The 12500-nt window shown below is 45.7% G+C and overlaps 1 protein-coding gene across 1 annotated transcript in view; it reads right to left on the bottom strand.

Annotated features, from left to right (window-relative positions):
* socs7 (suppressor of cytokine signaling 7) overlaps positions 1 to 5187 on the bottom strand; it is a gene marked incomplete at both ends in the record, with an annotated part of 36222 nt that extends 31035 nt beyond the window's left edge. Inside the window, 2 exons of the mRNA XM_083635990.1 lie at positions 1468 to 2491; positions 4743 to 5187. Coding sequence (XP_083492116.1) covers positions 1468 to 2491; positions 4743 to 5187 — 1469 coding nt within the window. The remainder of the gene's footprint in view (positions 1 to 1467; positions 2492 to 4742) is intronic.
* Between the last annotated feature and the right edge of the window lie 7313 nt (positions 5188 to 12500).

Here is a 12500-nt window from a genome sequence, read left to right as displayed (position 1 = left end):
AGCAATCAATCAATCAACCGATCAACCGATCCATCGATCAATTATTAGATGTAGCTCACCAAGCTACTCGAGGGAACTTTGTCCCTTGAACTCTCCTGATGTGAATTTTTAGATCTGGCCTCCAGGCAACTTCCCTTCATCTGTGCTCTATTCACCTTATGTAGCCCTGCCCACTTGACCCAGTTGTGTTATGACTTCTTGTTATGACTTCCCATCTGTTTTACCTGGTCACTAGTACTGTACTGTCACAGGAAGTGTAAACACAGTAGAAGGTAACTGGCTGACTCCTGTGTTGGAACATAAGGTGAATATGATAGTGATCAAAACTACAATATGCTCTCCATGATAGTGGTAGAAACGACAATATTACATTTTAAAGTTAAATTTGGACGCCCATGCATTTGGCAGCTGCAGTGCATGGTGGGGGTGTGCCATGTCGTATCGTTATCGATATATATCTTTACAATTCATATTCATATCATCATAAATTCATATTGTGATATCGTTATAATGGCAATATTCCGACGTGTTGATGTAATTATGTCACACCGTGGCTGAACGCGGCTCCACGGTGGAGTTCATTCCAAAAAGGGGAGTGGCTTCAGTAGTGTGGGAGTGGTTTGGTTACAAAAGAGCATGTACGACAAACCACGGTAATATTTGAAGACATATTTGAATATTTGAAGGCAAACTGTTACTGTTACTGACATATAAAACTATTCACGAGTTTCCTGGTGAGACCGTGGGCGCTTCCATGACACCCTCCCTCCCTGTTTCCAGCTGCCGGTTGCCTGTTTCCGCCCAGGACCGTTCATAGCGAAAGAGACTGAAAATAATATTAATAATTGTTGTGACTTTGTACCTACCTATGTCTTGTAATGGAGCCCCCCAGCACAATAATTTCACACGTCCATAATTGTACAACGGAGTGACAATATCTTGAATCTTGAAAGAGAGAGACCGCTAAAGCTCCGTTCAATGACCAAATAATAAGAGTTCCGGTTTGGACGTTTAGCCTTCAAAACCAAAGCGGCCGCGACGCAACCACATACTATTTTTAGCAATTTCGGCTAAAATAAGCCCATACAGTACGAGTGAATTGACATACACCTCGTTTTTGTAAAATATCCCCGCTATGCAACCACACAACGTTACTATTTTTAGCCATTTCCGATCAAACAAGCCAAACGTTCCCACTCTTTGACAGCGGCGCGGGCGCACGTCCTCCCACGTGAAAAGAAAATGTAAACAGGAAGTCGACAACCGGCAACCGCTGAGAATCATGGGAAACGTAAGTCCAGGAATCGGGTGAATACCACTTATTTTGTTGCAATTGTATGTTCATGAAATTAATAATACAATATTTTTCAGTATCGTCAAGAATATCGTTATTGTAGAAATACCATGAAATATTGTGATATTATTTTAGGGCCATATCGCCCGCCCCTAGTGCATGGGCGTCCTCACCTGTCTGTGTCCTGCTCGGCTCCTCCATCGCTCGCCATGTCCAGCAGGCTCCCGGCAGAAGAAGTGGAGGAGGCCACCGAGGGGCGCTTGTCCAGCAGGTGGTTGGAGCCACTGCAGCTTTTAGTCCGGAACAGTTTACTCAGGCGGATCTTTAGCGAGCCCTTTCTGGACTTCCCCGGAACTTTGAGCGTCTTGTCCCCGACCGCGACGCCCGTCCGGCCCGCGGGCGTCCGCGGCGCGCTGGCACACCTCTCCGTCCGCCTCCTGGGTGTGGACGCTTGGCTCGGGTTTGGGCTGGTGGCCCGGGTGGAGCTCTGTGCCGGCGTAGGGGACGAGGCCGAACCCTGCCGGGCGACCTCTGGATCCCCGGCCGTTACCTGAGAGACCCGCACGGCGTGCTGGCACCCGTGGAGGCTGCACAGCTGTGCGTCCGCGGCCAGCCCCTCCTCCACCCGCCGCGTCAGCTCCGCCCGGAAGCTGCCGAGGGAGAAAGCCCCGGACATCTTCTCGACTATTTCCCGCTTCCCGTTGAGCAAAAACGCACAGCGTCGTCGTCCGTCCTCGTCGTCGTTCGTCTCGTTCTCCGGGCACTCGTCCAAACCCAGGCCGCTGCCCAGCCCCTCCAGCACCAGCAGAGCGTCGCTGGTCTCGGTCGGGTCGTCGCCGGGCTCCAGCCCCCCCGCCGCCGCCGGCCCGTGCGCACCCTGGCACGAGCACTGCGGGAGCTCCCCGGTTTTGAATAACATCTTGGGTACCGCGCCGACCCCCAGCTCCCCGAAGCGCCGGGCCAGCTGGAACACTGCCCCCTCTCTCTCGCCGGTGGCACAGCAGCCCCATTCGGAGTGGAGCACGGCGAGCGGGCCGGGTCGGTCCGACAGCAGGAGGGGCCACTCGGGCGAGTCGCTGAGCAGGCGGTGCCGGCGGCACAGCTCGGCCGCCCCGTGCATCTCTGCCGCCACCACCGTGGATAAAGTGACAGAGGAACGTGCTCCCCACGTCTGGCCCAGCATGCTCTGCTGCACCTCTGATAAGATAAGATGAGATGAGATGAGTTAAGACAAGAGCTGCAACGATTCATTTCATTAGTGGATCGACAGAAAATTAATCAACAACTATTTTGATAATCGATGAATCGCTCTGAGCAATAAAAAAAAAAAAAAAAAGACTGATTCCAGCTTTTAAAATGTGAATATTTTCTTTTTCTGGTTTCTTTACTCCTCTGTGACGGTAAACCGAACATCTTTGGGTTGTGGACAAAACAAGACATTTGAGGGCATCATCTTTGGGAAACACTGAACGACTTTTTTACCCACCATTTTCTGACATTTTATAGACAAAACAACTAATTGATTAATCGAGAAAATAACCGACAGATTTGAATGGATAATGAAAATAATTGTTAGTTGTCGCCCTAGATAAGACAAGATACGAGATACTTTAATATCCCCGGGCCCATAGGGAAATGAACAACACATGGCTTCCATACACATACATAGTTTGCACTACACACATACAGCAGTTTGCCTATGTAACGGATGACTGAGTCCTCGTCAGTCCAGAGTGGTAGCGAGTAAGTTGGTTAGACTCACTCTCCGGTATAAAGGCCCGTTAACCAGCTCCGCCAAGGGAGCTAGCTCTCTTGGCGGAGCTGGTTAGCATGTCGCGCGTGCGCTTTGGAAGCAGGAGGTCGGTAGATCGAATCCTGCTCCACCAAATTGGGCAAGCCCTTAACATGGGTTGCTGCCAGTGCTGTCAACACAACGCAGGTTACATATACACGACATACACACACCTATTGCACAACCCCCATGGCCAACATCTACACACATGTTGAAGCTTAGGCAGGAGGGAATGCTTGTAACGGTTCGGCCTGCTCTTGGGAACCCTGAATCTCCTACCAGACGGTAAGAGATATGACTCTGGGTGGAGAATGTGAGTAGGATCAGACACTGTTTTCTGAGCCTGTCTGATAATAAATTGCTCATACATTGTTTGGAGGCTTGAGTGTTTTTTTGTTTTTTACTCCCATAGTTTTCATAGCAGTATGTAGCTGTACCAGACGAGGGATCTGTGATTTCAACTGTACCGTTAAGTTACCACACCCGGATGTAATAGCCTACCATATCTTATAATACTCTCTAATAATTGTATTGTAAGATAATAAGATGCTCAACTCCAAACACCCTAAGTTCACGCAAAAAAAACTACATCCGCTGTTGAAGTCTGTACAGCAGAGACTTTCAACATGGACCCTCCAGCTGAGTGCATCAATATACATACAGACCTGAGTGACGGGTGCATTGTGGATGACCACCGGCCTAAGGTCACCCACTGCCTTTGGGTCAGACACAGTGTTGGGGGGTAACTCATTACAAAAGTAAGATATTACATGTAATATATTACTTTTAGCAGTAACTCAGTAATATAACTTATTACTTATAGGATTTCAGTAATATTATACCAGTTACTTTCACGTGTAACTCAAGTTACAAATTGAGTTACGTTGTATTAAATCAAAGCACATTTAAAAAAGATACCATCATTTCCTAATCAAACTTATTTGTTTTTATGAAAATAACCACTATAGATGACGATAACAAAGGAAAAGAATAACATTTAACATTTTGGTTACTCTACACAGAAAGTAATATTGTAAAGTAGCTTATTACTTTCAAATGAAAGTAACTAGTAATATGTAGTATATTACATTTTGAAAATAACTTGCCCAACACTGGTCAGACACCATCTCCTCAGTCTTCTTCACATTCAGAACAAGATGGTTAGTGTCACACACAAAATCTCTATTTAAGCTGATGAACTGCTGTCTCTGAGCATTAGGCCAAGGATGTCTGTGTCCTCTGAATTCACCGGTTCTCAGGGTGGATTCTTGTAGTCATTTGTGTAGCCCAGTGGTTCTCAAAAGTGGGGTCCAGCCGAGGACCCCCAGCGGTCCTTGAGGGGGTTCCAGGGGGTCCCCCAGCAATAAGAGGGATACTTATTCACTATAATTCCATCCACAAGTAGGGAGCCTGGGACAATATCTTGAACTACGGCTCTGTGGTCTAATTTGTTTTAGGGGTCCTTGACGTGAAAAAGTTTGAAAACCAACCAGTGGTAACCTACCTACAATGTGAGAGGACAGGGGAGCTGACAACCCTGAGCGTAAACTACTGACTGACCTAAGCTCTGAGAAGGCATTGTTGACCCTGACGACGAGTTGAGTAGCCTACAAAATACCATTTTAATTTAAAATAACCCCCGAGGTAAGAGCAGACCTGAGTGATGATGGGTACGGGGGCTCAGGCTGTTGTTGATAGCCGGGCCAGAGGAGCCAGATCCCGGCGTCTGGTCCAAACCCAGCGCTGATTCTTCTCCATCGCGCATGATGTCGGGAAACACCAGGAGCTGGGGCCCAGGTCGGAGGCCGCCTCTCTCCATGGGGCTCTGCGGGGGAGGAGGAGACATCACCCCGGCAGGGTCAGGTGCGGCCCCGCGGCTCGGATGGTCAAGGCCCGCCGTGGTGAGGTCCAGCGCCGCCAGCCCCAGCCCCAGCCCCAGCCCGGACACCACCGCTCCGCTGTGAGCCAGGACCTCCTTCCCCAGCCCCGCTGCCGGCGACACATTCCCGTTCTCCGCGTCCAAGCAGCGGTCGTCCTCGGCCGCCGAAACCAGGCGCATCAACACAAAATCGGGCGACATAGCCTCTTGTGCGTTGTTCATAATTATTCCTCAATATCGTGAAAGGAGAATGTAAGCGAGCTGCGCTTTCACATAGCTAACCGCAGAAGGCGATCTCTTCCTATAATAAAGAAAGGGCCAAGCGAGCCGCTGGCTGTCCCCCCAGAAGAGATGGGCGAACGGGCAAAATGTAAAACTATTTCAGGCGTTTTTTCATCCTCGCCTCCAACGCGACAGCATCCAGGTCTAAATATATCCGGAATATGTCCATAATCGCGGGGTCGGACATGCGGCGTGATGTGATGTGATGCCCGGGCGGTCAGTGAGCACAGACTGCCTGCCTCTCTGTTCCCATCCAGGCCCCACCCTCTCCTCTCCTCTCCTCTCCTCTCCTCCTCTCCACTCCTCTCTCCTCCGCTCAGTGCATGCCATAATAAATGTCACTTTATGAGCACAGATGATGAGCACTATAAATTAGCCTGTGGGCTTGTAATATACAGCTTTGTACCTAAGACATCCCAACAACAGCTGATTCCATATGCTTCCTCTTATTGATTCATGTGCACCAAAGCTAATTTATTTAGAACAGGCTACAATGTGCAAGCAATCATATTCCTATATTAGGCTATAATTAATATTCCTATAATATTACCACAGGGACCTAGTGTGTCTGTGATCGTGTGATACTTGATTTTATTTTCTATGTCCTTTAGGTATCAAAGCATAATGAATAGCATAAGGCTTTTGTCAATAGAGCAAAATTGGACAAAAATCACAATAATATTCCTATCATATTCATATAATGTACCTATAATATTCATACAGAGACGTATAGTGAGTCTGTGTGATATATATATATATATATATATATATATATATATATATATATATATATATATAATCACAATAATAATCACAAAATCACAATAATATTCCTATCATATTCATATAATGTACCTATAATATTCATACAGAGACGGATAGTGATATGATAGGAATATTATTGTGATTTTGTGATTATTATTGTGATTATATATATATATATATATATATATATTCACCCCCATGTTAAAATGCCCGAGTTTACAACAGGATTATAGCCTACATCAGGGCTATTCAACTGGCGGACTGGATGGATGAGTTCAAAAAACAAAAGAAAAAAAATTAAACCTAATTTAGGCTACTTATTACACCCGACTGGTTGTTTTTCAGAGGTGATCTAGCTAAAGTGAGCTAAACAAGTCAGATCCACTATAAATGTTTTTCAGTAGATGCTGTGATGTAGCCACAAGAAAGGTGCAATATTAATGTTTTTCAGGAGATGGCGATGTGATGTAGCTTATCAAGAAAGATGCATTATAAATGGTTATTCAGGAGATGTGTGCTGTAGCTAGCTAGGTTCTAAACAAGAAATATGGTTAAAATGTTTACAGTAGTTTTCCTTTCTTGCTGCACTACAATGTTACAATGCTGTGACACGTAGCTAAACACAAAATATGCAATATTAATAGTTTTTCATGAGATACTCAGTATTTAATACTGTGCTAGGTTCTAAACAAGAGCGAATGTTTACAGTTGTTTTCCTTTCCTGATGCACTATAAATGTTTACAATGCTGTGGTGTAGCTAAGAGAGGTCAGAATTTACCAAATTATATTAGAATACTTAGATTTGTTTCAAATGTGTTTACTTTTGGGGCTTTAACACAGCTTTTGTTGCACAGAAATTAAGCACAAATGAAAATTAAAGTCCCTCGAAACAAAATCCACAAAAACCTTCTAACTATTAGATGTAGGGTCTTATGTGAGTAATTGTGTGCCTCAGAAAGTAGGAGACATTAGTTTCAACCCAAACCCCCAAAATCACCACTTTTCTACAAGATCTGGATTTTCACTTCCTCATTGAAGAGAGCGGTGCGCGCGATGCTAAAATGAATGATCTTATCACGTCATAAGATTTTTAAAACCTTCTTGCCCCCACAGCGCTCGCTCAGTGTCTGTCTGTTTCCCTCCCGCTCTGTGTGCCTGTGTGCCGAGCGCTATGCGCGCGCACACACACACACACACACACACACACACACACACACACACACACACACACACACACACACACGCGCACACACACACACTCCATCTCTCTTTCCTTCCCTCTCTCTCTTCTTCTCTCTGTCTCCGTCTCCCTCCCTCTCTCTCTTACTCTCTCTCTCTCTGAGGAGACCTGCAGTCCTGCACGCACACACACGGGACACGCCCACACAGTCAGTGGGAGAAAAGACAGTCTAAAATCTAATTGATTCTCATGACTTTTGTCATGACTGTCAAACCTAAATTTATATACTTTGCGACGTACATCATCGTTCAAATTTGGCTGGTGGCTTATTAACATAGGTTCCTGTGATGTGATGAACTCAAAATGCTAAATAATAAAAAAAAAAATTCTGGTTTCCAGGGACTTTAAGCTACTTTGGCAAGGTAGTGAAATAAAAGCTTTGAAAATTGTGGTGGCGCGTTGTGTCAAGTGTACATATAATGGGATTAATAGCTCGGAGAACGTTCCGGCCCCCGGCCCCTTAGGTTTCTGACAATGTGGCCCCCTGAACAATTTAGTTGAATAGCCCTGGCCTACATGTTTACTTAGAGCCTGGGTCAAAAACCTGTTTTGGTCTGTATTCACCTTATGCAGCCCCGCCCACTTGACCCATTGTGTCACGACTTCCTGTTCAAAACGCCGGCTGTTTGACCTCCTCAAACTAGTCTGACTCACCTGGTCAAACCTAGTTTGACTCACATTATGAGTCAGACTAGGTTTTTGACTCACAGGAAGTGTAAATACAATCGGAACTTCCGATTAGATATTTCCACTTCCTGTTAGTCTCTGAAGCCAGGTGGTCTCTTCTGCATAAGGTGAATAGGACAACTGTAGGCTACAGGGGGTGCAGTTTTATATAACTCACACGTAAAATAGATGGTAGAAAATAACGTTTTGGGTGTGATTGACAGGTCGCCTGTCCAGTGATTGTGCAGCTTCCGATCACGGACCAATAGCAGGTGCAGCAGTGGCATAGTAGTCATGACGGGCCATATAGTACACGCTAGCTACGAAGTATACACACACACACACACACACACACACACACACACACACACACACACACACACACACACACACACACACACACACATATTAGGCTTTATATATTTCTTTTTTACCGTGTTGGATTTTACAGGTGAGTTATGGTCGTTAGGGTATAGAGACAGTCCACATGTCTGGGAACGCCCATACAGGCTCTAGGAACGCCCACAATAGACGCTGGGTTAGCCTGGGGGCGGGGTCAGATCTGAGCAGAGGTCTTGTGTTCTGCTCTAGAACCCCCAAACCTGTAGTGTAGAGCCGCAGCACCGTCTTTTGGTGAGTCAGCCCATGAGTTATATCGGCGGTTCTACCCCACTCGCGCGCCAGCCGTTTAACATTTTGCGGGCGTTCCCAGACATGCGGACTGTCTCTATTGTATGGGGAATAGAGCAGGCCATCAGAACCATGGATAGCACTCTGACATCTGGTAACACACAGTCAAAGTATTTAAATGGGAAAGGAGCATCAGCACATGAGAGCAGAGGAGCTGTCTATTTCAGGGTGGTTCTGAAATGACTGCTGACTTTAACATGTCTGAATGTTGATTTGATGTTGGATAAGCCTATCATTCTGCTAGAGATTGCTATTTAAAAAAGAAAAGAAAAGAAGAAAAGAAAAGAAAAGAAAAGAAAACCATGACAGAGGCTTTGCAGACAGAGGCACTGGCTTTGTCTTTCGAGGGCATATATTGCAAATGGCACACTTTAACAATAAGAAGAGTCAATATTTACAGTGCACTTGGATAACTACACAATGTACAATAAATATAGTATATAAATTATTTTGCAATTAAATTGTAATCCTATAGCTAGTGATCTCAATTTTGACTGAATGTAACTGCAATCTTGATTACACATTTTTTTCTGTAACTGTAATTGATTACAGTTACCTTTTTTGTATCCTGATTGCAGTAACCAGATTCCATGTAATCAGTTACTTCCCAAACACGAGTGTTGTAATAACATCAAGTGACCATGAATGTTGTAATAAATTATGTGACCAGCAGATGGGGCCACAGACCACCCAGCAGTGATGGGATGCTGCAGAATTAATGATGATGAGAGAGTGGATGAGCAAACGATTTAAACGATTTTCAGACGGCAGCCCGTCTTTATTGTCACACAACACACTACAACACATGCATGCGGCCACTACACACAATCATGCTGATGGTGGCCGGTGAAATATGTCCTCTGCATTTGACCCATCCAGGTCTGTCCTTTCCTCCAGGGGGCAGGCCAGGAGCAGTGGTCGCTTTCTCGTACAGCGCCCGGGGACCAACTTCGGATGTTGTCGTCACTGGTCGGATGACGATGACGATCTGATCTTCTGCATGTTTTTAGTGGGGGGGTTATATACGGAGGAACCCCCTGGGGGAGCACGGGGAGAACATGCAAACTCCACACAGACAGAAAGGCCCTTACGACGAGATACCCCACCTGGGCAGTAGGCACTGAAGATATGGGGGGGAACACAACCACAGCGCCCACAGTGTCCCAGGCGAGAATCGAACTCAGGACCTTCTGACTGTGAGGCGACAGCTCTACCACTGAGCCACCAGGCAATAATCCTCCATGTATGTGTGTGTGTGTGTGTGTGTGTGTGTGTGTGTGTGTGTGTCTGTGTGGGGGTGTGTGTGTGTGTGTGTGTGTGTGTGTGTGTGTGTTTGCGTGCGTGCGTGCGCGTGCGTGCGCGCGCGCGGTGTGCGCGTGTGTGTTTCAGTGTGTATGTTTAGCACACACACTGACAGTCAAAGTGTTTACATGTAAGCCACAAAAAAAGGCTGTTTGTTCATGTCATATCTGAGGTTTATGTAGAGTAATCAAACTAACAACCTGCCCAGCATATAATCTGGATATCAGTCTACTTATGTGATGTAGGTTGGAAGCCAGTGGTGAGCTGTAAAACCAACACAAATTATGTATTTATTTATTTATTTATTTATTTATTTATTTATTTATTTATTTATTTATTTATTTATTTATTTATTTATTTATTTATTTATTTATATGGTTCCACCTGCAAGAAGGAAAAGGTAAAAAAAAAAATCCACTAAATGGAATAGCAAAGCAAGCTTGAACTCAGTCAACAGCAGCCCACTTGTAGATCTTCATCACAATCAAGAACTCTGCTGTGGAGTAGGTCAGCTGCAGGCTCCAGGGTCTTTCTGGAGAACCAGTGATATCACCTAAGATTTGACACCATGCTGCACCAAGATATCTCCTCTGAAGCTGTCCAGCTCTCCAGTGTTTTCCTCCCTATCTCCTCTGAAGTGCAGGGTATATGCAGGTAGGCTATATGGAGTAGTGCATTGTATATGCAGGTAGGCTATATGGAGTAGTGCAGGGTATATGCACGTAGGCTATATGGAGTACTGCAGGGTATATGCAGGTATAGGCTATATGGTCATGTAGTGCATGGTCTATGCAGGTGGGCTATATGGAGTACTGCAGGGTATATGCAGGTGGGCTATATGGAGTAGTGCAGGGTATATGCAGGTAGGCTATATGGTCATGTAGTGCAGGGTATATGCAGGTGGGCTATATGGAGTAGTGCAGCGTATATGCAGGTAGGCTACATGGAGTAGTGCAGGGTATATGCAGGTAGGCTATATGGAGTAGTGCAGGGTATATGCAGGTAGGCTATATGGTCATGTAGTGCAGGATATATGCAGGTGGGCTATATGGAGTAGTGCAGCGTATATGCAGGTAGGCTACATGGAGTAGTGCAGGGTATATGCAGGTAGGCTATATGGAGTAGTGCAGGGTATATGCAGGTAGGCTATATGGAGTACTGCAGGGTATATGCAGGTAGGGTATATGGAGTACCGCAGGGTATATGCAGGTAGGCTATATGGGGTAGTGCAGGGTATATGCAGGTAGGCTATATGGAGTACTGCAGGGTATATGCAGGCAGGCTATATGGAGTACTGCAGGGTATATGCAGGTAGGCTATATGGAGTAGTGTGGGGTATATGCAGGTAGGCTATATGGAGTACTGCAGGGGATATGCAGGTAGGCTATATGGAGTACTGCAGGGTATATGCAAGTAGGCTATATGGAGTACTGCAGGGTATATGCAGGTAGGCTATATGGAGTACTGCAGGGTATATGCAGGTAGGCTATATGGAGTAGTGCAGGGTATATGCAGGTAGGCTATATGGAGTAGTGTGGGGTATATGCAGGTAGACTATATGGAGTACTGCAGGGGATATGCAGGTAGGCTATATGGAGTACTGCAGGGTATATGCAGGTAGACTATATGGAGTACTGCAGGGTATATGCAGGTAGGGTATATGGAGTACTGCAGGGTATATGCAGGTAGGCTATATGGAGTACTGCAGGGTATATGCAGGTAGGCTATATGGAGTACTGCAGGGTATATGCAGGTAGACTATATGGAGTACTGCAGGGTATATGCAGGTAGACTATATGGAGTACCGCAGGGTATATGCAGGTAGGCTATATGGAGTACTGCAGGGTATATGCAGGTAGGCTATATGGAGTACTGCAGGGTATATGCAGGTAGGCTATATGGAGTACTGCAGAGTATATGCAGGTAGGCTATATGGAGTACTGCAGGGTATATGCAGGTAGACTATATGGAGTACTGCAGGGTATATGCAGGTAGGGTATATGGAGTACTGCAGGGTATATGCAGGTAGACTATATGGAGTACTGCAGGGTATATGCAGGTAGGCTATATGGAGTACTGCAGGGTATATGCAGGTAGACTATATGGAGTACTGCAGGGTATATGCAGGTAGACTATATGGAGTACCGCAGGGTATATGCAGGTAGGCTATATGGAGTACTGCAGGGTATATGCAGGTAGGCTATATGGAGTACTGCAGGGTATATGCAGGTAGGCTATATGGAGTACTGCAGAGTATATGCAGGTAGGCTATATGGAGTAGTGCAGGGTATATGCAGGTAGGCTATATGGAGTAGTGCAGGGTATATGCAGGTAGACTATATGGAGTAGTGCAGGGTATATGCAGGTAGGCTATATGGAGTACTGCAGGGTATATGCAGGTAGACTATATGGAGTAGTGCAGGGTATATGCAGGTAGGCTATATGGAGTAGTGCAGGGTATATGCAGGTAGGCTATATGGAGTACTGCAGGGTATATGCAGGTAGGCTATATGGAGTAGTGCAGGGTACTGTATATGCAGGTGGGCTATATGGAGTAGTGCAGGGTATATGCAGGTAGGCTATATGGAG

Source organism: Poromitra crassiceps (assembly GCF_964638095.1).
Source record: "Poromitra crassiceps genome assembly, chromosome: 4".
Lineage (NCBI taxonomy): Eukaryota > Metazoa > Chordata > Actinopteri > Beryciformes > Melamphaidae > Poromitra > Poromitra crassiceps.
This window is presented reverse-complemented; position numbering and strand designations above follow the sequence as displayed.